The sequence below is a fragment of the Vidua macroura genome, chromosome 5 (genome assembly GCF_024509145.1).
Source record: "Vidua macroura isolate BioBank_ID:100142 chromosome 5, ASM2450914v1, whole genome shotgun sequence".
Lineage (NCBI taxonomy): Eukaryota > Metazoa > Chordata > Aves > Passeriformes > Viduidae > Vidua > Vidua macroura.
In genome coordinates, this window is record NC_071575.1 from 36597118 (window position 1) to 36622924 (window position 25807).

Consider the following 25807-nt stretch of genomic DNA (forward strand, 5'->3'; position numbering starts at 1 on the left):
GAATCTGTGGCTTCTAAGTTTGTGTTTGTATGTAAAAGCAGTTAGGCTTGGATCTAGCATTAGTAGATGCTTGCACATTACTTATGGCTTTAAAGGTTTTTTTCCTTCCAAAACACTTTTCTGAAAGTGGAGTGCTTTTGGAAACATTTTGTGTTATTTCAGCTTTCTTCAGAGCTTTAGTCTTTTGAAACCACTCCAGCTTAAAATTTCTTTAGAAATGCTGAGTATCAAGTCATACGAGCACTAAATTTCTGCTGGAGAGATTCCACTCAGAAGAAGTGGTTGAGGCAGTTGCTGTTTACTAATGATGGCTTCTAATAATGGCTTTTCTATAGGCGTATTTGTCAGATTTGTTGCTTCAACTTTTCTGAACTGCGGAGTCTCTTGAGGCCTTGCCTTTAGCATTGAGGTGCATGTTGTATTTTAGTTATGAACTAACATTGTTTTTATTGTCCTTCTTTCCTGCTGCTGCTGCTTTTTGTGCACTTGCTTCTTCCTGGCCTGGATTTTTCTGTTTGCTGTTCTTCATTCCTCAATTGTATGTGTACACAGCATTATGGTGACAACAGAGACTCTCCCGGACCATCAAGTAAGTGACTCTTCTCTCCTGCATTGTTTGCACGTATGTTCATAGTAGTTAGCATGTATCTTTGCATATATTTGCTGAGATAAATACTAGGTTTTCTTCTGTATCATAATTGAGTAGTTGAAGTGTGATGAAAATTGGCTGTTGGAAAAGTATTTTGCCTGGCATACCACTCTTCCAAATGCTTCCCTACTGTAGCCTTTATTTTGTTAGTGGGAAAAGTTTATTCTTCACCTCTCCCAGTCATAGTCAGGAAAAAAAATCTTTCATATTATTTATCTGGAAGAGAAAAAGCTATTTTTATCAATTTGAAATAAAACTTTCAAATGCTATTGTAGTATATATATAGTAAAGATATGGAAATAATGGTTCAGAAAAGGGTTTTATTTTTGAGCTTGTCAATTTCTAGTGCTATGTGTGGTTCCCTTAATTTCAATAATTTTCGATATTCAGAATTGAACAGGTGTATATATGCTGTAATTCTTCAGGATTGGATCTGGTGAGGTGCTAGGAAAAACTTCAGATGTATGTATGTGCTTACATGCAGCCAAAGACTTACTTGGTGTCATTGGTTTGTGGGCATTAGTATGATAGTATTGGCAGAGTAATTTTGCCTGGGCTTAAGAGTTTATGTGGGAAAAAGAAAGGTGCAGGCACAAATTGTTTATTCTTTCTGTGAGAAATCTGTGCAGAAGCTGTGGTCTTAGCTGATGTAGCTTATTATAGACATTAAAAAACAATGTTGAATTGAATTGTAATAAACCTCTTCCTGAATATGATGATCTTGTGCTATTTTCAGTGGTGTAGGCACTTTCACAGGCTCATTATGGAAACAGAAGTGGGAATCTGACTATTCAGATTTTTTTTCCATAGCTTTACCTGAAATAAATTGGCTGTAAAGACCCCAGTTTATATTTCTTCTAAGGTATGACTTGCACTGACAAACTTTTATATTAGTAATTTGATGACCATGATGAATATGAACAAAGTATGTATTCTCAACAGTTCTGTTGGTATTGAAATGTGACCTCTAAAGAGTCACAAGGAGGCTTTGGTATTTACTATTCGTTGTTTATTCTCTAAAATAATGCCTTGTCTTCTCCCTCACCTCAGAACAAACGTCTGAGCATTAGGATGAGGCATTTTGTAAGAGAGGGGACAACTTCCTCCTAGTGGCTGCTATGATGTGAATAAATGCTTATGTTCTTAACTGATTTTTTTCCCATTTATTTAGTACTTTTATGCTGCTTTTTATAAAAAGGAGATTAAAAAACTCTCCTGCCAATCATTCTTCAGCTTTATAGATGGACTTTCTCAAAAAAGTTTAAGAAGCTCACCTTGAATACCCAGGCATGTGAAGAGCTTCCCACATGATATTCCATATTGGGTAGTACATAAACTCTGGTAGGAAAAGCGCCTTTCTGACAGTTCTAGGAGTTGTTGCAGGACCTAATTGACTCCCAATGAAGGAATATGAATTTTACAGTGAACTTGAAGCTTGTAGTCCCGTTAGTATGACAGAGTCTCCAGTGCTGAATGTAGCTCATGCTTTAATAACACCTCATGTGCAGTGCTTGCTTACCCTGCGGGTTACTGGCAACTACTGCCTGAGAAATTACTGCATTGTGACAGCTTAAAGAAACCTTTGGAATTCCCAAAGCTTAAAGCCTAAAAAAGAGTTAGCAGTGCTGCATGCTGACTATTCACAAACAAGCCTTCTGCACAGGTTACTCAGGGGAGGGTTTGCTAGTGCAGTTCCTGCTGTGGAGCCCACGGTGTCACCTGCTGCAGTGGCATAGGGGCTGGTGGGGGCACTTGCAGAACACAGTAGGCTGAGAAATCCCATCCCTGCAGAAGCTAAGTGGCCAGTAGTTTGTCAAAAGGAGTTTTCAGCTAGTTGGGTGGAAGGTGGTCCTCCTCCAGTGCACTGTACTTTAAAACAAGATAGCTCACTCTCCTTGCAGCGACTCATTTTGTGCAAACCTGTGAAGCAGCTGTTTTCTTACCCCCTTTTATTTTCACATACAAGACCTTCTGTGGTATGGTCTCTTTCCAAGACTTCAGCAACTGCCTTGCTCCCCCCTTTCCCTTACTTGTAGTTGCAGAACAATAAACAGCTAGTTTGGTACAAGAAGAAGAGCGAAATCAGACACTACTTTGAAATATCAGCTTTCTGGCACTGATGGATTTGAATTCTGAACTGGTAAAATGAGCTTGTTGCCTCTTTTACCGATTTCCTCACAAATTTTTCTCAGCAGCAGTTCACATAGAGTATAGTTTGTCTGGAGCAGAGCTTTAGATGGCTTATCTGATGTAGAAAAATAATACAGGTGGGTGTACTGCAATCCTTGCATTCTTCACAGAATTATTTAGGATGGAAAACATATTTAAAATCAAGTCCAACTGTTAACCCAGCATTGCCAAGTCCACCACTAAACCACGTCCCCAAGTGCCACATCTGTGCATCTTTTTAAATACCTCCTTTTTAAATAGGATCAGTGACACTTCCCTGGGCAGCCTCTTCCAATGCTTGAGAAGCCCTGTGGTGAAGAATTTTTTTCTAATATCCAGTCCAAACTTCTCATGCCAAAACTTGAGGCTGTTTCCTCTTGTCCTGTCACTTGTTACTTGGGAAAAGCTATCTTTCAAGTAGTGGTAGACAGCAGTAAAGTCTACCCTGAATCCCCTTTTCTCTAGGCTAAACAACCCCGGCTCCCTCAGCCATCCTCATCAGGCTTGTGCTCCAGACCCTTCACTGTCTTCCTTGCCCTGCTCTGAACACTTAAGCACCTTTTTATTTTTTCATACTGCTTTGTGTTCATTCCAGGTTTTGCTGCAAAATGTTTCCACTACTGTAATAAGAGTAGTGATAAAGCTAAGAAGGCCTTTTACTTTGCAGAGTCCATCCAGAGAATAGAACTTGTTTGGTTTGACTCAAATCTTCTGCTGAACTTTTAAGGAAAGCTTGGGAACTCTTAAAATCATCCATATTGTAAGTTCCAGTCTTTTCTTTAGTAAATATTGCCTGTTTCCCTCTTTGAACACATTGTCAGTATATCTGCTTTCACCTGACAGGTGTTACAGAGACAGTCATTCTTTGATTATGAAAAAGGTACAATTTTGTTGTCTGCAGCTTAATGAAATGTACAGAAACTATAAAACAGGATGGCTGGCCAGATGATCCTAGAAATAAGTAGGAAAACACCAGACAAGTCTTTCAGACTGATGAGGTTCAAGGAGAGTAACTCTTCTGCTTTAAACCTTTGCCTTAACAGAATTTGTACATGATTTGTATTGGTAAGACTTGTTTCTTATGATGTATATACAGACATTCATCTTAGCTTTCTGGGATGTTGGTACAGCTTGATCTGGCAAGCTGTTTCATGGGTTGGCTGAGTTGAGGCTAGTTAAACCAAAAGCTATCTCAAAGTGGCAAAGAAAAGAAGTATTTCAGAAGATAAGCAACAGCTCAGTGCTGTATATCTATTGAGTATCAGCCTTTTCAACCTCACGCTAATTTTTGTTTTCATCTTTTGCCTCATGTCTTAAACCAGTCTTACTGGCATTTTTCTGCCATCCTCTCCAAAGCAAATATCTGGTTTGAAAACCTCCGTTTTTGGAATGAAATGTTTTGCAACAGTGCAGTTGAATACCAGTTTCATAAACAGCAGTGAAGTTCTTAATAGAAATCTATGCACAAGCACATAACATCTTTGAATGAGCATCCATTTTGTATTTCAGCATTGGTAACAAACGGTGATGACCAGCCTATAACTCCAGGAAAAATGAACCAGCACCAGGTGAAAGAAATCTATTTTACTCCAACCAAAGAGTTACTCCAACCGTGTCTCAGTCCAGGAATTGCCCATAGTCATGGTAAGACAAAGTTATTTTTTACAGAGGTTTTAAAGAACTGAAATTCTGACATTATGTGTTCCAAATATTGGTTCAAAATCATTGCCTTTTACAGTAAAGGGGTAAGGAAGAAAGCATATTGAAAGTTTGTATGTAATTATTTGTATCTTTGTGTTAATCTGAAACAGGAAAAAATGCCTTACATGATGCACTAGTTTATTAAGGCATGATATGATTTGTCTGATGGGAGAGCAGTTCACATGATGTTAAATTATTATTTGTGTACTCCTGTAAAACCCACAGTAATGTTCTTTTCTCAGAATTCAAGTTGTGTCTTTCTGCAGCTGCATTATGATGTATCATAAGTGGAACTTTTATGGAAAGATACTTCAAATTACTTCAGTAATAAAGAAAAAATTAAATTACTTCTACTGAAAGATCCTTCTCTTTAGACAAAGGAAAAAAAAAGTCTCAACACTATTTTTTGCCAGCTTTCAAGTAGTCCCTCTGCCTTGCTAAACCTGTTGAAAACAAACTCTGTGGATCCATGAGAACTGACTGAAAGTGAAACTCATTAGTAGACCTGACATGCTAATAGACTATTCAAAAAACAAATAAGCAATAGTTGGTCTCCTTGTGCTTATTTACATTTGAAACTACTTGCATGTGTTGCTCAGGAAATCATTGGACGTCTTTCTTGGGGTGTGTGAAGTTCTTAGTGAAAACTTCAGGCTTTTAAAATTAATATTCTCTTCCCTTTTGCTATTGGCATCCATGCTAGTCATCCATTCTTCCTTTAGTTTTTTCATGAGTAGTGTTCCTGACATGGTTTTATATTTTTAACTGGTTTTGATATGAGTCTTCCTAACTGCCATAGCTTGCTTTTGTCAAAGATACTAGTGTTTCAGAATTATAAGGCGGTGTCTTAGGTAAGTTTGAATCATATTCCTGTTTTCCCATTCAGTTCTATTAGACAAGAACAAAACTTTGGAACAAAGACAGTCATTACTGTGCTGAATCTGAGAGTATTTTAAAGTTATTATGGTAGTATTTTTGGTACTACACACAGCTAGCTTCTATATATTTTCTAATTCCTGGTGTTATGTCATTGGAACAGCACTTGATGTCCTCTGGCTTATGTCATACTTAGTCTGGAAATATTTTCTGTATAATATAAATATAACTAGTTTATAATTGTTATTAAATTGAAAAATAAAAATTGAAAGAACTTTTAGTTATTTTCTCTCTGTACTGTGTTGTATCCTTTACTAGACAAATGCTGGTGTTATCTAAGTATATTTGAATATTCTAATAAACTCTTCCTTTTAATACTGATGTTCCCACTAAGTTATAAAGTCAAACTGTAGTGTTTCTTCAGGACTTTCACTCCTAGGAAAATCATTAAAATGGGCTTGAAAAGCACTTGATTGTCCTACACCAAGCTCCTTGCAGATACTAAGTTTTCTCTCCAGATTTTTTTTTCTTCTGAATATTTTAGGGCTTATATAAGTGAATTTAAGCCAGTTAGATGTATTTGTGCCATTTTTAGCATCAGTCATCACTGACTTAGTTTTCCAGGAGTTCTGCTAGATAAAAGGCTGTACTTTCATGAGACAAGAAATTTGGCTTGCATTAAATTTTAGTAGAGAAATGGTACAATGTGGGCTAGGCTTCAGCAACCCACAATTTCTGTCTGGCAGCCTATCTACAGCTTGGGAGCTGATTTTTATGGAGTGGGTTGACCCACATTTAAAAATGGGGTGAATATTCAATGGTAGTTATTCCTACGGCAAAATTACAGTGCTGGCGAAAATGTGAGCTTACTACAATGGAGAAAAAAATGTAGTAGAAGCCTGAAAAATATGAAGTAGAACAGAGCTTAATATGATGGAGTGAGGCTCTTGTAACTGAAACCCAGTTAACCAAGGTTTTTACAATGTGCCTGTGGTATGGTATAATGAGATAGGAAATGTTTAGATATAGAATTTGAAGGCATTTACAAGGAACTAAATGGAAATACTTATAGTCGCTGACAACTGAAGTCATCCTTAGGAGATGAGTAATGTAAATAAACAATTTGATATGCTAGGCACAGAATAACAGAATCGAAACTGAAAATGTATGCTACTGTCTACAAAGAACTGATTAAATATATATAAGGGAGAACTGTGACACAGGTACTTAGAACTTGTAGCTCAGAATTGGATGAGTCAGAATGAAACAAAGCCCGTAATGGGGCAGTCTCTGGAGCAACCAGCACTGGTGTTCATGTGGAAACCACCATGGCTGTCCAGCAGCTGTCTAGGGATAGACATGCTCAGTGACCATTTTTTGGAAAATCTATTGGAACAAGCTTAATTTACGTCATCTGCATGTATTTAAGTAATATCCTAATTATAATAATTACAAATATGGTTAAAACTACAATAAGTCTTAATGCAAGGGAGGGGAGGTGAACATTTAACATCAGTTTGAGCTACTCACCACTTATTTGGAACAAAGAGAACCATGTAATATGTCAATGTAAAGCTGTAAGTGGTATTTTATTGTTTTAGGTGCTGCTGTGTATAAATACTGTGTTTTCATTTCTGACCACGGCTCTGGATTTCAGAAAGCTTCTGTTTTCCTGTACTTGGTTTCTTAGTTTAAGACAAGTCTTCCTTCTCCCTCATTCCTGTCACTCTTGTGAGATGGAGCTTAGTATGTTGTGTGAGACAGAGTTGGGGGTCTTCTTCTTGGAGTCCAATACAGATTTTTTTTACATATGTAAAGTGCATTTTGATCTGGCAGCATTGTCTAGTGGTTGTTCAGCAAAAGTCTATTTAAAATGTCACTGTTCTATATAATCTTTGCACTGTTTTGCAAAATATTTTCAAAATCCTTGAAGTTACGCTGTCCTTTAATTCTGAGGCTGAAGTAGCTTACCTGTGAGGCTACAGACTGGCATGTGTAGGTGTGGAGGTCACACTCACTTCCATAGGAAGATTTAGCAAGGTTGTTTGATGGAAATGTATTAAAAAAAAAAAAAAAAAAAAAGGATGGTGGAGATTTTTCCACTATGATTTTAACTTGTTTATGTAGAAAGTTTAGAATTTTAGTGGCCAGACACTAACTCGGCCATATATAGCATTGATCCTGAGATGGGCTTTTAATTTTAATTTTTATGAATTTAACTTATTCCTGCCTTGTCCATCAGGTAGTTAACTAGAGCGTCAGAATAGCCTAGTCCTGATCATAATGCTACAACTAATGTGTCTTGAACAGACTAAATGGCTATACTATGTTTTTTTGCTCAATATTTTATTTAGACTTCTCAGACTTGGAGTAGGACCTAAATAATTCAGTAGCCTTTTGATAGAAACTTCTATGATTTTGGAGAGTTACTTTATCTGTGAAGCTTGTGAGTTTGAAAGGCCATGCTGCCTGCTGGAGCCCAAAACACACCATCCCACAAACATAAGCAAAGCTTCACAGATAAAGTAACTCTCCAAAATCATGCTTATGTTTGTGGGATGGTGTGTCTTTGGGCTCCAGCGGGCAGTATGGCCTTTCAAACTCACGAAGACCATATTTTTTTAAGTGTAGTGCATATAGATGTTAACAGTGCTAAATCATCTTTCAGTTCTAGCAGCTGACACACAGATAGTATGATGCTAATTTAGCTCATATTCTGTGTTTGCATTCAGTGGTTAAAAATGTTATTAACTATTAATGAACAAACAACTAAACTTTATCAAATTTACTTTTGGAATGTTTCCTTTTTTAACCTGGCATCTGACCAAAGGAATAATTGACAAATTTTTTTTTTTTTTTCAGTTTAAGAATTAACATTAAAAATACCAAGTACAAGACTGCATTTTCAGAAGTTGTAGAGCAGAACTCTGCTTGCTGACGTCATCTGTTTATGTCAAATTATCCGTGGTAAATTGAATTCTTGTAAATCTTATTAACTCAAGCATATTGATTTATTTCTTTGATAAAATGAATTAGTGCAGAAATAACGATCACATAAAATTAATGAAAAAAGCCAGCAGTCTCCTTAGAAATGATTAATAATGTTTTTAACTTATCAATATTTTCTTGAAACATATTTCAAACTTTTTATGAAAACATCACAGATGCTTAAATAGCAAGATTTGTGGTAAATAGAGGAATCTAGTTAAGATAGTACTATTAAAAATTCTGTAATAGAATGCTTGAAAATGTCAGACTTTTTGTATTTTTCCTGTCTTTATTCAAAACATGAGTGAGATGCAGATGAGGTGAAAATGTGGGTGTGTCCTTGTGAGATGTGTGTGCCCAGAAGAAGCCTGACAGGAGATAAGAAACAGGATCTGCCATTCTTTTCCAGCAGAGCAGTGGTAGTTGTTAATTCAATGTGCAATGTGATTATAAATATACTGTGTTACATGACTGAGAAACAGAAGTGGCTTAGGTGCGGGGAGGAGGGTTGACAGTGAAAACAAAATTACATGAATTGGAAGGAAGTGAAGGTGATTTTTGGGGAAGAGTGAGGGCATTTTTGGCTGTGTTGAACTTGTACTTTAAACAAGTCCGGAGGAAACACTTAGAGGACATGCTGGTACTAGGATTTTAATCCACGGGATGCTGCATTTTTGGAGAAAATAGGAATTTAACTATTTTTGTATTGTGAAAGAAGGTGGAAAGTGAAGAACAGGCATTTTCAAGCAGTAGGTCCTAAAGAATAGTTATTAGCTATTGAAGGGATGAGATGCCTTTGGAGCTTTAATGACCCAGAAAATACTACACTCAGGTGTTACTGACCGTGTACCCAAGGCAACTAACAAGTTAAAGCTGATTTGTTGCTGACCTGTGCAACTTGTGGCTTTAAAAAACATTTGTTTCAGTTGTTTGGCTCAGCTGACAGCAGGAGCACAGTTTGTTTCACTGGGCAGTAACAAAGATCTTGGAGTTCCTGGTGGTCAGTGTGCAAGAAGCCCTGAAGAAACAGCAGTGCATCTCCTCTTAACCAACTGTCAGTGGAAGGCAAATTACTGTGGACCAGTAGAAGGAAAGAGTCAGCCCTGCGACAGTGAACTCAAAGCCTTTTTGAAGTATTAGCAGCTCTGCCTGAGACAGACACATGGCTGTGGTGCTCTGAACACATTTCTGCCAAGGGGTCACAAGAGCCTGTTCTTTCATATGGATGCAGGAGACTGAAGTCACAGCAGCAGGGATCTGCCTTGGAGCTGGGGAGAGAAATCCCACTGCCCATAATGCGTTGAGCACAGGTGAGGCTGTAACTCCACTGGGAGTTGATTACTGCTAAAATGCCAGTTTGAGCTGGTATTTTTTTTTCAACTAGTGCTTTTGAGTGTGTTAGTAATTCTTTTTGATAAGAGTATTTGGCTTGCAGATGGCAAAATCTTGCCAATCTATCTGGTTTGAAACCAAGCTGTTTCCTGGATAGTGGATTATATTTTATCTTTAATAGTGATTTCTGTTTCTTCTTTTTACCTTTTCTGTGTGTTTGCTCTCTACATGTAGGCAGACTTAGTCATGGAGTAATTTAATGCAGTCTCCTCTTTCCCTTCACTGTGTCTGTTCTTTGACTAGAGAAGATGAAGAATGGCTAAATAACTTACTATCTTGACACAGTAAGAACATTTTATTATATTAGTAAGCATGTCATGCTTTGTTACTTCACTTCATCTTGCCATAAGCCTGTCTCATTGTCTCACTGCTAAAGAATAACTGTTAAAGGTCTACTTGAAGCTTTCCAAAGAGCTTTTTTCTTAATACCTCAATATTAACAGTAAGTATTGCTTCTGAAGTAAGGCACCTTTTCTGCAGAGTAAATGCATTTAATGTCTTAGAAAAATGTTAACACTTCTTCTGTGGCAAGAGAAAGCAGAATTCTTTCTAAAACCTTGCAAGCCCTCATGCTTGGAGACTCTTAGTCTTTCTTGTTTTATTAGGAGGTATTTTAATTTGTCTTGCCTTACTTTTGATGACGAGGAAGTATTGTGTAATCAGCAGTGTGTGGGAGCCATGGGCACTGGTTGTTCTTTAGGTGGTACTGGATTAATGCCTGTTAATTCTGCTGCAGGGTCCTCAGCCTAGGGACACAGGTGGTCGCTTTCCAGTTTTTCAACAGCATGTGGAAGTGAAGCCCCAGTTCCACAAAACTGTGTAACCTATTTGGAGTAACTTTAGTGATGCTTGTCTTAAATGGGATGTGAGTGAGGCTCTGGTCACAGTAGAAAGAAGGAGCTTGAGCTCTAAATAATCTGATCTTAGTCTGTGTTATAAAACTGAATTTATTGTAAAATATTTTAAGTTCTGCTATGTGTGGTTAAGCCTCCTGAATACATTATCTTGACCTCCTGCTTTCTTACTGCCATGCGAACTCTGGCACATTCCTCTCTGCAAGTCATTGTGTTTATTAGAACTTGCCATTTCTGAAATGCTACTTCACCCAGTATTTGTGGCTTGGGTAAATTGCATATTTTGCTTTCTGTAATGGGTTATAGCTTTATGGAAGTGTGGTACTGGGTTTAAAAGGCACAGCAGTGATTGATGTAAAACATCTCAAGCAAGTTCTCTTTCTTCATGGCAGTCTCTGCAGGACTGGCCTTCTTGAACCCCTGCCATGACTTTGAGAATTTTGTAAGGGTTGAGATGACAATGTTGAAACCTGAGCAGTGAGCAGAGCTATTTACTCCGTGTGGGAGGAGCTGAGCAGCCTGTTAGCAAGTGAGGAGGTGCAGGCGAGTACAGTTACCAGCAATGCATGGGGAATCTTGGTGGTCATTGGTCACCTCTCTCAGGCTTGCCTCTGGAATTACTCCCCAGCTAAACTGAGCTGGACTTGGAAATACCAGAGAACAGAAGAATATTTGGTGAAAGAAATTTGCCTCTCTTAACTACTCTCCAACTTGTAGCCTCATGGTTTAGGTATAATTTTTTTCTCAATCAAATATCAATGCTGAAGGCAAGTATATCTTTAATACCCTTTATATTAAATAGGAAAAAAACCACTTTTACTTCAAATCCACATGTGAAAATCAGTTGTCAGATAAAACCTTCATAGCTATGATTATCTACCTGTTTACTCTTTCTGTTTTCTGCATGCTGCAAAATAATTCTCTACTTCACATAGGGAATTATTTATGACCTTTTCATGGACTGGGGGGAGAATTCTACTGGAAAAGGTAGCAATGTTAAAATGTCAGGGCAAATTACTGTCAAAATTGCAGGGCAAATCTGAATAGCTTCTGCCTTCCTCTACTACACAAAGCTTTCCTTCCTCTTTCTTTTCTCTCTAGCTTTCACAGAGTTTGGTTTTAAGAAGATTTTGGCTTTTCCTTGGGTACCTATAAGGGGAAAAGGATTATTTTTTTACTTTGCATCAGTATCCATAGTCTTACTACTTGCTGTATTACTGCATCAATATCAGTTTTTAGAATGTGTTAGTTACTCAAAACTTATAAAATCTCTATAAAAAGGATTATTATAGTGAAAATTCCTGATTTGGGTAGTCCGGATAGATTTGATTTGAGTTCGGTTTCATTGAATTCATGCCTTTACAATTTAGAGAGATCTTTTTAGACCTTTTTTAAGACTGTTTTTTCCAGCTGTAAATATTTTTCCATTGGAGAAATGTTTTAAAACTAAAACAAGACTTTGTCAAAAGTGTTCGCAAGTTGTCAGAACTCCATGTATCTTCTGTTTGACTTTGTTTTGTACACTGAGATTTTACATTTTGCTCCAGGCAATATCCTGGAAGAATGTCTTAAGCACAGGATTAGGATTGTTTGTAGCCAGCATTTACTATTTACTATTGAAGAAGCCCTGATTCAATATCTGATGTGTGAAATGTGTTCTGTCCTTTAGAAAAATGAATACATTAAATAAGTTTTGCTTCTCTAAAGAGACTGACTGAGAAAGGATTCTTCCCCTTGTGCTCTCCCCCACCCTCCTGCCCCAACATACATGAACTAAATATTTCAGTTATGTAGGGATTTTTGTGTGTGTATTGATACAGATGTTTTATAAAACAGAGAAACTAGGAAACTTTTTCTCTGTTTCAGTGGCATACTTAGTCTAGTGCCTCCTATGGTAACTTAAACTTTTGTTACGAAAAAGCTCATATATTCATGTATAGATACTGTGTCATTCACCTGATGCCTTTAAGCTAAAGTGCAGATACTTACCTGTTTATGCAGGCTTTTCTGCCACGTCTGACTTACACAGTTGGACTTGGCTGTAGGTCTGCTTGTGAGTATCTGAAACTTCTAAGCTGTGTATGAGAGTGCATTTTGTAAGTATATAAATTTTAAAGCACTCGAAACTAATAGCAAAAGGATAGAAAGCTGCCTGGGATGTTAGTCTAAGATCACAAAGTCTGATTTCATCAGTAGATGGACCTATTCTGTCTGAGTTTATTTTTAGGAAGGAGAAAAGTAAAAGGATTTATGGGATTTTTGGTCTTTGCAGGGGGAAGGAGTGAGAAGATGGAGGAAGCTTAAATTACATTTTTTTCTTTTCCTCATCTGTTGTTGTGGTGAGACAGAGTTATATTTTGGTAAAGGACTCAGAGCCTGTGTTGCTGTTGAGTTAAAGCAGAAGGTACTTAGAATACCTGGATAACAGCTTCCTTGCCTGGAGAAAGCCTCAGAGAGGGGAAATGTCACATTATCTGTATTGAAATTCTTAATTTTATCTAAGCAAAGAGTTCAGTTTCAGTTCTAAATGGAAAAAAGGGCATAGGAAAGAGAAATAAGTATTTTAACCTGTTCCTGTTTACAGTTTGATTACATGAGCAGTGTCAAGGGACCTGAGAGGGCATGGACAGAAGTAAGGGAAAAGCCTTCAGGATTGTGTTGTTTCCTGAAACCCCGGAAATACAGCTGCTCCTTAGGAACGTGAACATAAGGTGGCAGAGAAGACCCAGCTGTGGAACAAGCTGGTGGGCTGGCAGGTAGGGCCCAGCAGCTGGGGGCAGATGCAGCCTGAGTGCTGTGCGGGTGTCTGATGGAGGAGCCTCCCCTGCCTTCAGTCTGTGTGACCCAGCCATTCCAGAAGAGAGAGACATGGAAAGGGCTGGATACCAGTGTCAGCAGAGTGTTCTGGGCAGGGTCACAGCCCTGACTCTGAAAGAGGAGATAACAGCCCCATTAACTGGGCAAGGTAGGTCTGTAATGAGAGGATACAGTTCCTTCTGTGTGTAAGGGGAGTTCTACTGCAGCTTTCTCTTGATTTTAATTAGAAAAAAAAAGAAAATGCGTATTATGAGTAGATTTGGTCCAAGGTATTTGCTCTGTTTTGTAGTTAGGACAGATTTGAAGAGGTGATATGGAACTGTGTTTATTAAAACAAAACCAAAACAAAACCAAACAGGAAAAAAGCTAGTGTTCTCCCTCCTTGCATTTCTTCCTCATTGCCCTGCCACTCCACTCCTTTAGTTTTTTAACTGCTTTTTCTGTTTCTTCCGGGACATCTGGACAAGGACTGTTTCAGCTGAAGGAAGTGTGAGACACAGGATTGGATAAATAGAGACCTGAATACATGATGCTTATCCAGTCTTGCCTATTCCCTATGCTTAAGTGAATTGTGTTTTTCATATAGTGTACAGTGGTTGTTATTGATGGCCATCTGTGCCTCATCTTTGCTTTTTCTGATACATGTTTTTACCTTGTCATATATTGGGAAGTTAACTGCACTTCTTTGTATAAGGCCATAGGGTAAATAGTGTTATTTGAGGGTTAATCATGTTCATGCTGCTATTGATTTAATTTATGGCATGTGATTCACTTTGTAAGAAAAGGAGAGTATGGAATAAGGTAAGAACTCAAGATCTTATTTTCAAGGCAGTTCTTGGTGTCCTATTGTCCTGTTTTTTAGTAGAGAAGGTTTCAAACCCTGTTTTGTCAGAAGTAAGGTTTGATGGGGAAAATAGGATGAGCAGAGAGGCACGAAATGGGAAGGAAGTTCCACAATTGCAAGAGGGTGGCTGTGCACACTAGTCCTTGCAGCAAAAAGGCTGCTGATGTAACAAGCAGTGGATGAAGGTGGTTGGGAAGAGATTATTTGACTTCATTCTGGTAGCTGCCAGCAGGAGGAGTTTGGATCAGCAGATTTCTAGTCTTGAACCACAGTTTACTGAAATACTTTTTGTGTTTAAAATTTAAGCTGGCCCATTTAAGTGTTTTATTCATTGAATAAAATATTTGGGGCATTAATAATAAAAAGCCTTTTTTGTGGAGATTATTTAGGGCAGCTCTTCCATGAGTCAGGCTGGTTTGTTTATAAAAATATGGGAGAATTTTAAGAAGAAAAAGCAATTGCCTCACCTTTTAAAGAAAAATAAGAAATGAAGATGTAGAGGCCATGGCAGTCAGTTGACAAAAGCTAGTTAGGTGAGTGCCTGAACAGGAAAGTTCAACTTGGCTGTGTAATGCAAACGGTTGACTCCCTTTTCTGATTCCTATAGTGTACCACAATATCAAACAGGGAAGCCACAAAGCTCATGAGTTGTCCTTTGTGCAGTATAAATTTGGGACTTGAAAGACTAACAGGAACTCAATTTAAGGAATCCTTAAAACATAAATACCATTTTTGTGTACTTAGAAATGAGTAGGACTAAAACTGAGAGGTAAAAAATGAGATGTGGTGTGTTTCCCAGAAAAAAGGAGCTGAAGCAAAGCCATTCCGCTTTAAGCATCCTAAGAGCTTTGATGAGAGGAGTATAGCGTTGCTTGGCTTGCTGCTGATTTGGCAGCCTCTGTCTCTTCACTGCATTTTTCATGTGCGCCCTTCGTTTGTTTCTTTTTTTTCCTCTTTTGTATCTTACTCATCAGAATGTGAGGTAAAAGGCTGCTACTGCAACACTCTTGCTCCAAGCAGCTTATGCTAACCAGCTTTCACAGAGAACATAATCCTTACACAAACACCTTAACTGATGAAGGAAGAAGGTCCAGTGCGACGTAGGTTTTCTTCATGTGCTGGGATTTCATCTGTGTTTTCTCCAAGAGCTGATGGCCGAAAGCTTGTCCGGAATGCTTCATTTGGTGGATATAACGGGCTCTCTCCTGCTTTACCAGGTTTGTTTTGGTCTTGCATTTCTTAAAATGTACAGAAGTGAATAGAATTTCTACCTCAAATTTTCACGCTTGAATGAAAGTAATGTCGGTAGAAATCAGAAAGAGTATTCTTGTATGCATTTAGATAACAGCTCTTTGTAGTGGCAAGATTTACAGACAGGGAAACGAGTAAGTTAGCTTTCACACTGCCACAAATTTCACTTTAAAATGCATTGGTGTATTTGAGACTGACTGGAACATTTGTTTTGGTTGTTTGGGCTTTTAGGACTGAGGTTCTGTGATGTGGTTTATAAATGCCTTCCTCTCTTGTAACTTCCACTGCCTCCCCTGCCCCCCACCACCACCACAAACACATAATGGATCTACTTTAAAATTGTAAGGTACAGCAGAAGGTTTTCATTTAGCTGTAACTACTGGAAAATCTGCAGGCTGGTCATCAACGGTTTGACATAAAATGACAAGATAGAAAATGAGGGCTAAAAATGTAGCCTTGCTAAACTCTGTAGTGCAAGATTTTGAATACTTAAAACCCCTGAAAGGGCTTTAATCTCCTTTTGCTCAGATTTGTTGTTTCCTGAAAATCAGTACTGGAATATTGAAATGAATTTGTAGGTCATTGCATGTCGTTGTTCATAATGGGCACTTCTGACATAGGTACCTGAATTTCAGCAGTTTATTTCAGAAAGCCTCAGTGCTTGAAAATGTGTTACAAGGTCACCCATTCCTGAAGGAAGACATAGTGCAAACTGTGCATTCTTTCCAGAATTGCTCTGGATGTGTGATTTGTCTTGTGCATGTGCAGAGATGCACTTTATTGTGTAGTTCCACGGGGCCAGGATGTTGAGGGGGAATAAAATAGTTTTCACTTTCTATTGCATGCCTCCTGCAGCATGCCTCACTGAATTTGTAAGCCCTCGTTCAGAAGCCCCGGAGCAGATTTGGGTGCAGACCATGGGGGAGGTTGCAGACACAATGTTTTATTGAACTTTTTTTTTATCCTGGAATGTTTCCTTTCACTCTGTTTCAGGAAATGATTAGCTTCTACCAAGAATCTAACACTGAGTTTCATTCAAGCTGTTTTTGAAATAAAAGATCTCAAAGCCTGAAAGCATGGCAACTAGAGAGATGCTTCCTACCTTTAAAATAAATATGTGTAGTCTGGTAATTTGTGGAAAAAATGAGGGGTCTCATTTTGTATTTGCTTCCTTTACGTATAGAATTCTGCAGCTAAAGCTGATCACTGTTCATAAGTGGACAATGAATGCGTACTTAAAATGCAAAACAAATGGAAAGCAGTTTTTAATGAAAAAATTCAAGCGTGTACATAGAATTAAAGAATGCTTGCTCTTTTGGAATCTTGCATATATCTCTGAAGAATTTCAACATTCCTAGCATGCTTAATGAACATTCTTTATATACTCTCTCAGATTGGTTTAGGCAAAGAGTAACTGTCTGTTTTAACAATGTACACGTATAGTTACAGTGATGGCAGTCTTTGGGTTTTTTTGTTTGTTTGTTTTTGTTGTGGTTTTTTTTTTTTGTGGTGCTTACAAAAGAAAACACTACTGTTAGAAAATACATAAAAGGACTTTGCTTACTTTCTGATTACTTCGCTTTTGAAGTCCATGGAGAAATCTGAATTAATATGGGATTGTACTCTTAAATTTGGTTGTCAACAAGCTTTTGAAAGTCAGTCAGTTAAAAAGACTATGGTTCCCTGTGTTCAATTCTTTAAAAAGATTTTTCCTCTTTTTCTGATGTGTTCATTATATAGCACCAGTATTGATAATTCCTACTAAGTACAGCTCATAGTTCTTGCAGAAGCATTTTCCAGCTGAAGTATTTGTTCCTCAAAACTGCACATGCATGCCAGTAATCAAATCAGGCTGTTCCTTTCTTTTCACTTGGAAGTCAGTAATATTGTTGCTTGGATTGCTATTTGTGATCTTTTCATGCCTTGCATTGCTTTTCTACTGTTTTCTTTCTATGTTTGAAAAAGAGCCTCCAGTGGATAGTAATTATTTCTTTTATTAATAAAATAGATCTGACATTAAAAAGTAACATGCTTATTTTCTGATGCATTTTTCTCATATATCATAATTGCAGTGGCATTTATTGAGAGGCACAAAGCCAGTATTTGAGATGTAAGAGTTATATGGTTGGCTTTGGCTTTTCCCTTCCTTCAAAATTGACTGAAGGGACAGATTGTGGGTGCAACTTCAAAAAATGTATGTTATGCTTGAACATTGAAATCTGTTACCTAGACAGGTTTTTTTTAAACTGTACCCTGCTACAGTCTTTATCCTAAATAGTCTTTAATTTTGCAGTGTATATAGCCTTGTTTTTTGTCAACAGCAGTTTTGAAAATTTTTTTGTTTTGAAAATTTTTTTGTTTTGAAAATTTTTTTGTTTTGAAAATTTTTTTGTTTTGAAAATTTTTTTGTTTTGAAAATTTTTTTGTTTTGTGGTTTTTTTTGGTTTTTTTTTTTTTTTTTTGTTATTGTCTACATAATCTGTCTCAATCTCTAAAGCAGTACTGTTTGATTTTGTTTCATTGACCTCTTGCATGCAGGGTTCTGGTTCCTCTGTCAGGCTCTTAAATCTCTCTGAAAGCTCCTAGTAAGTTCTAATGTAGATTTTCACCTGCAAGTTTTAGAAGAACATGATGAGTGCTCACAGTAGGAATGCACTAATGGACAGTTTCCCTTGGCTTCTGGGGTCATACCATGAACTGTAGCTGACTGCACTGGCATTGAGATCAGCTTTCAGAGCCCATGGCACCTGAGCTGTTAAGATCAGGAAGGTCACACTGGGAGAAAGCCTGTCAAGGTGTAGTGTTGCTTTGAAAGCAATCGCTGATGCTCAGAACTGCTTTAGAGAGTACAGCAGTGGTGCTCCTAACTCTAAAGATTGCTTTCAGGAGTGTAGATAGAAAATGATACATAAATTCAAAGGATTCAATACAGAGCAAATTACAGAAAGGGACTGTCTTCAACACCTGAATTTCTACATTATGAAATATGGGCTCAGGTTATTTCATTAAAGAGCTGCTGATGGGTGGGAAAGAACAAGTAAGCTAAAATATTAAGCCCAAAACCACTGCTGATAAATATTGAAAAACTTGAAACACTTTCTTTTTATTACACCCTGCTTCTAGCCTCTTGTGCTTTGGCAGTCTCTGCTTCAGACAGCTGTCTGTAATTGTGAGCTTATCCCTCTACACAGAGAAAGGTCACCAGTAGTATGGTGGGGGATGCAGAGCTGGATGACTGAGTTTCCTCACAGACCAAGATGGGGCAGTGCAAGGTGTTCAAGGTGTTCCAGGAGGTGCAGCACCCTGACTTGGCTTTGCTAAGGAACTCTGAGAGAGCCCTTTTCTGTGCTGTGGGTGAGGAGGGGAATAGTCCGTGTGGTGGGTAAGTTCATGAATCAGCTGGACGCACACCTCTCCAGCTCGAGACACTGAAAGCAAGGAGGTGAAATATATGGAAATGAAACTGAACTTTGGTTTTCGTGTCCAGTTCTCTGGGACAGAATAGTTCTTTCTGGTTTAATTTCTTCTTGGTGATACTGATACAAAGCTTGTTTGTGAAAATAAAAAACATATGTCTGTTGGATAAGGGTGTGTAAGTCCTTAAAACTGTTGTGCTTCAGAAAGCAAGCTTGGAGTTATAGCTTCTCTCCTGTAAGAACAATCCTGACTTAGCACTTCCTTGCTGATTCCCCCTCACTAAGGCTTCTGTATGTGCTATTAAATAAACAAAAATGAGAAAGTCATTAGAAAATGCCTGTGTTGCATTTTCAGTAGGATTTGATTCCTTTTGAGGAATTTCTTTTGGGCATTGGATGAGGAGAAAGCCTCTGCTCTGGTTCTGGTGTGTGTTTGACTGTCTAAGACTGGTATCGAATCCAGTAACATCTCAGTGAACTAGGGCAAGCGTAGCCTCTGAGGCTTTAGACAACCTTTGTTTCATGCCCGATAACTAGTGCTGTAGAAAATGTGCTCTTGCATTTAGTATTGTATAGGAAATGTGGCTTCTGGTGTCTGGATTTTTTGTGGATTCCCTAGTACTACAAATCCTGTAGTACTAGACATTCCAGAGGGATGCCCGTCAAGGTACTCCTTTCCTGCTTTGTCAAATGGTCTTCTACATTGCAGGTTTTCATTAGCTGAACAAACCTATTGCAGGTGTGTTAGAAGAACTTAAAAAAGAAGGATTTAATGAACTATGCCCCAGGTGGGGCTTCTATAAGGATGTGTGAAAGTTGTTTGTAAAAGTATGTAGGCCTTCCTTTCTGTGAACATAAAATGGGATATTGTACTGCAGTAGATAATTTCTTAAAATCTGGTCTTACAAAGGACTATCTGCACAAGGTAATAAATATAAAAGGAGAAAAATCCTCAAAAGATTGATTACCAGACCAAAATCAAGAGGAATCTTAAGACTTCTCATGTAATTTGGAAATCAAGCTAGTGCCCCTTCAACTCCATGAATCTTCCCGGGATGTGTAATTGTGAGAAATCAGTTCTATCTTAGAGTTTCTAAGTATTATAAGTTGTGGAAAGCTGAAGATACTAATTAAAAAAAAATCCTACTATGGACAAAATACCTAACACTGCTACAGAAAGTTAAAAATTCTTTCAAAGCTCATAGTTTCCCCTCAAATACACACATTCCCCTGAAGAATGTGAAATCAGGGAGTTTCTCTGGTAAGCCTTCTCATTTCAGGGGTCAGAATACTAATTTCTGTTTCAAAGTCAGGACCATGCCCAGAGGAATGCTCCAAAGCACTGGTGGTGTCCATAGGTGCACTGCTGGTTCTGCGTCTATGGGTGTAGGGTGTCCCTGCTGGTGCAGTGCCCTCTCATAGGCTATTGGACATCTCTGTGCCAGCCTTCTCAGCTGCTTGGGCTGTTCTGAAATCCGTGCCTGACTTCATGGTCTCATCTGCCTCCTCTTCAGAGGGTGTGTAAATGATGGCATGCTGACTCTACTCAGATAAATGCATTGTGCAATTTGTTTTATTTCTGTTTATAAAAGCATTATGCTGCCACCACCCTCTTCAAATAAAAAGGATCAACGAGTGAGATGTTGTGTCTTGTAAGCACAGGAGGCAATTTTTCTGTGAGAGGGTGCCAGGTTCTCAGTATATGTTCTCTGGCACAGAGCAGCTGTGTGGCAGCAACCATACCAGTTGTGTCCCTTTTTTTCCATTGTTGCATGGATACTGACTTACTTTGCTTTTTGGATACTGGGAAAGTGTGGGGTTTGTCACAGAAGAGAAACATAGGATTTTGACACCTGTTTTAATATAAAGCTTTGTAGTTATGCTTCTTCAGTGTCAAGTTGAAAGTATAAATTCAAGGCTAATATAAGGAACTTTTTCCATTTTCTTGCAAAAAAATCCTGACTGGTGATTTTAATCAGATTGACTTTCATATAGGTGGTATTTAACAATTACCTAGCTACAGCAAGGTTCAAAAATGAACAAACAAAAAAAGGCTTTATTTAGTACTTTTCTCTGTGCCTGCATGTGTGCAGGTAGGGTAGAATGAGAAAATAAAAGGACAAAAGTTGGCATATATTTACATTTCATCAGGTTATTGGATCAGATGCAGCATTATCCAAATACAGTGGACTCTTCTTGCCTCTTAGTGGCAAGTATTAAAGTAGTGTATATGGTAGTAGCTGGTATGTTTTCAACTGATGAGATAGATTGGTATGTATATGCTGTTTGAAAATCTGATTAACTTTTACTTTTTTATGCTAACCACATTGGCAAATTTTTTTCAAAAGCTAGTTCATATAAATTTTATTAATGAATTTATATAATTTGCAACAATGCTGTTTTTTCTTTAAGGCTTTGACAAAGGGAAGGATGATGCGTCACAAAAAGACGATGCAGCATATTCTATGTCAAAAAGCAAGGTAAGGAACACAACCTCCTAACCTGTCTTAAAAATTTTGGTGTGTAAAGTTACAGATTTTTAAATAAGGATAAATATATTTAACTTTTGTTGTAGATAATCTTTAAGATTACTCTTCAGATTCAGCAACAGATAATGATTAAAAGGAATCTCTTAATACAATTCCCAGGATGACATCACATCCAACTCTGTGGTTCAAAGTAGTGAAAATTAAATTTGAAATCGTCTTGCAGTTGTCTTGGAGTGGGATATTGCCTTGCTGTAGATTTGAAATTGCCTTGCCATAGAGTTTAAAGGCTCTAACTTACCCAGCTGTATGGTTTTCTATTTTCTGCTGGGCTGTCCACTGTCTTTTTAAAGAGGCAGATGTGGTAACAGACACTTAAACAGATTGTTGGGTGCAGCAGGTGTGGGTTGCTCTGGAAAGTGAAGACCTGATCTGGAGCTAGCTAGCTCCCAGGGGAAAGGGGAAATTCCTGCTTTTTGCTGCTTTTGCACACAGCTGTTCCCACAGCACTCTGTCCTGGGTACAGGCAGCCACACCCCTTGGAGACAGGGTTTGCACTCGAGGTCTTGACACAAATTTTTCTGTCGTATTTGATATATCAAAGCCATAAGGAGAAACAATACAAAGGTACTGAAGGGAAATTAAGAGGCTTAAAGATTATAGTAGCATTTCCAGGATTAAATGGTGTCATTGAAATTGCAATGGGATAAGCAGTTTAGTGTCTGCAGCTGATGCTGCAGTTTGTGGAGTGTAGCTAAGCATTTCAAAATGTTGGTGTCTTACACGTGACTTGGAATCACAAAACTGTATCTTTTTGCTTTACTGCATCCTAGAGTCTCACTCGTCAGGAATATCAAGGAAGTATACTTTACCATCCAGCTTTCTTGTGATCAAAATATTTATATTGGTCCAGAAACCTCCAAATCGGTTTGACTTGAAAATCAAGTTAATAGGATCTCTTTTGACTTGGGTTAATTCTAGACTCTCAAGAATCATATCACTTTGACTATCCAATTCCCTTTTCCTCTCCCTTATATTTATTTTTTCTTAGTTGCTCTCTTAACAGGATCTTAAGTCTTTGGGTTCGTTGCTATTACATCTTTTTGTGTCTTTCTGTCAAAGATGATACCAATATTCATACGTCTGCTAATACATGCTTTTCTTCACCCTTTTTTTTAATTGCTGCATGTGGGGCTTGATTTTACTAATGGAAGTGAAATAGCAGCCCTTCTTCCTAAGAGAGAATGGAAAAGCAGTGATGGGACTTGCCTGGAATCTGGTACTGAATGTACCTTGCTGGGAGTTACAGCATGTTCTCTTAAAGTGTTTTCTTCAAAATTTTTTATCCCATCTGCTTTGTGTGGGTATAACAGTGAAAAGGTTACTAGCTTAAAAATACACAGATGACTGACCTGTCTCATAACATGTAAACCTTTACTCAGTGTCATATTAATGAGCTTTAAAACAGAGACAATGAGAAAATGAGTTTTTTTAAGTAGGGAAACTTATTGGTTTGGGGCTTTTCTATGCATGACCTTTAGATTGCCTTAGCTTTCTGTTGGTGAGCAACTAGAATATTTATGAATGTTTTGCTTAAGTTGTTCCATTATAGCTTGCATAATGAGTTCATTAGCTCTTCTTATATGGCAGTGATAATCATTTTTCCCCTCTTCTGTTACTACATTTAAAGTACTGTATTTCCTTTAAATTCTAGAGAGAGGAATTTAATTTCAAGCTGTACACTCATCTTAAAGCTAAATTTTGAGTGTCAAGAGCATATCTTTATTACAAGATATCTTTCATTTTTTCAAGACAGATACAGAAGTTAAAGAACATTTACTTATCATTAAAATAGTTTTGAGCTAAAATTACTTTTTGCCAGTTATTGCACATATCTTTTTTTACAGTAGCTAAGTTGACTCCTGTAAAGTCTTAGTTCTGAATTAAAGATATAAAGTAGAATCCAGGTTAAATAGTTCTGTACAGCTTGTGACTCTTTAGGCTTTGTTTCTTTTGTCTGAGCAGCCTGTGTGTTAAGAGAACGCTCAAGTGGCTGTTTTTATTATAGTTATAAGTTTTATTCAAAGCTTACATATTTTTGGACTGTCATTTTATAGCATTCCAAAATACAAATTCAGTGAATAGACTTTGCACTGTTGTTTGAGATTTGAAATGTGGAACATCTTAAGGGTCAGTTTTGATAAAATGTCCTTGAATTTGAATTGAATACTCAGTTTAGAATGTTAAATTGTTTTGTTTTGGGGTGTTTTTTTTTGACAATGCAGAAGTTTTGGGTCGACCAGGCTTATGTTTCAGTGCACAAAGAAATACAACTTTCTAATTTATCTGAAGTTTGTATTTAATGAATACCTACTCAATGTTCTCTGACCTCCAATAGGACTGATGTGAAAACTCTTATCACAGACTCCTCCTAGACTCCACTTTTTCCCTTCTTTTGTTTCTAAAGAGTTCTGTTCCCAAAGTGAATATTTGGTGTTCCAAATATTGAGTTCCCTATCAACTAGTAGTCAACAAACCTCTAGGAGCAAACTTTGAACCTTACAAGACATGGGGGAGAGGCGGGGGGAGAAATCATGTGGCGCTGAGGCAGCTCATTGTCCTGCATGAACGAGACTTGGGTGTCACGAACAAACCTGGGTCTTGTTCCTGCCTGACGCCACCGTGAGCTTCTTGAGGATGACTTGCAGAGTAATCAGAGCATGGAATTAGGGTTCAAGGAGCAGAACAAGTGCCATTAGTGGGCAGTTGTACTCTGATGATTTATAGAGCACTGAATCCTAGACTGAAGAGGCTGTATTTTCCTTCATGAGTCACAGGGTAAGTGCCTCTATAGCAGTCTGTTTGGAGAAGCTGTAAAGTTGTGGATGGAGACAGCTGATTCTATATTCTGATTCATAAATCCTGGGAATGACTCCTGTGTTAAAACACCTGGATTCTCCTAAAAGATTCTCTCTGCTAAAATAATGCCTAACTATTCAAGCATGCTCTGTCTAGTAACAGTCTATATGAGCTAAATCTTGCTGTGTATAGGTCAGCTGCTTCTGAAGGAACCTTAGACTTCTTTCCCATAAAACCCTTACAAAAAGAGACTCCATGAATAGGTGGTGAGCAGCTCATGTTACAAGAAGTGGTTTATTGGTTTGTTTGGGTTTTTTTAAGGGGGGAAGCAGTAGAGAAGTGAGAGGGAAGGGGAACCTTACAAACATAATTGCACTTCAAACACTTGCTAAAGTGCCAGCATCAGTAATAAATTATTGTATCTGTCATTTATTTATTATGTGTGTTGTGAATTTCAGTCTGAATCCAAGCTTTTCAATGGCTCTGAGAAGGACATCTCTCAATCTTCAAGCAAACTTACAAAAAAAGAATCTCTCAAGGTGAATTAATTTCCTAGTAACTCCTCAAGGGCTATGAATGCATTCACATAGTTTTACCTTACTCTCTAATGAGAAGACAAAAATGCCAAATAATGATGAGACTTAGGGAATATTTAAGTATTGTGAGAAGTTGTGCTGTTGAGTCTCTTCAAATTTTACTGTTTTTTACTTGAATAATAGCTTCTATAATGCAGTCTTTAAGATGATGCAGTATTGTAGAATAACTCAGATTATAGATTATTTCAGATTGGCAGGGACCTCAGGACATCTATGTGCAATGAAATGACAAACAGAATTATCAAAATAGCAATTTGAATGCATTTTTACTATCTTCTTCCTTCTGTACTGTAGCAAGACCAAACTCCACTGATTGGTAGATACCATTTAAAGAGAAATGTAAAATTATTTGGCTTTAAATGAGGGAGGTACATTCCTGCAAATTTCTCCTAGGGAGGAACATAACTGGTGGGTAAAGAGCACAGATCAGATAATGTACCTCTATAGTGTAATTTGGTTTGGTTGCTTTTTCCTCCCCTTTGATTCTAAGAGGAGCTTCAAAGTCCTCAGTTTTTAAAGAAAATTGCAGAAGAATCTGAAATTGGCTACATCATAACTGCTCTTGAAGTAATTGTTCGCACTTTGAAGTCAAATACTCTGTTTGAAAGCTATTTTTCTGTATCTGTATTGCAAATTGAATTTAGCAGGTTTTTCCCTCAGATTGTATTGACTGATGCTTTTTTGTGCTGATAACTGGCTTTTGGCCATGACATTGTAAACATTTTTATTATTTTTCACAGGTTCAAAAGAAAAACTACAGAGAAGAAAAGAAGAGAGCCACGAAAGAATTACTTAGCACAATCACAGACCCCTCAGTTATTGTTATGGCTGACTGGTTGAAGGTCAGAATCCAAGTGTGAAACCTGAGTTGAAGATGGAGCAGTTAGTTGCTTGCTGCTTTCTGGCCAG

The 25807-nt window shown here is 37.7% G+C and overlaps 1 protein-coding gene across 5 annotated transcripts in view; it reads left to right on the top strand.

The window, feature by feature from the left end:
* The window catches only part of OSBPL8 (oxysterol binding protein like 8), an 83267-nt gene that overhangs the window by 33873 nt on the left and 23587 nt on the right, over positions 1-25807 (top strand). The window contains exons 1-6 of one of the 5 annotated variants that reach the window (XM_053977524.1): positions 553-589; positions 3486-3578; positions 4328-4462; positions 21370-21437; positions 24761-24841; positions 25639-25740. In XM_053977524.1, the coding sequence (XP_053833499.1) occupies positions 4372-4462; positions 21370-21437; positions 24761-24841; positions 25639-25740 (342 nt within the window). In that variant the 5' untranslated portion in view covers positions 553-589; positions 3486-3578; positions 4328-4371. Of the gene's footprint in view, positions 1-552; positions 590-3485; positions 3579-4327; positions 4463-9309; positions 9694-15264; positions 15508-21369; positions 21438-24760; positions 24842-25638; positions 25741-25807 lie in introns of those variants that run through there. The other 4 variants (XM_053977522.1, XM_053977521.1, XM_053977523.1 and 1 more) reach the window with 4 other exon arrangements.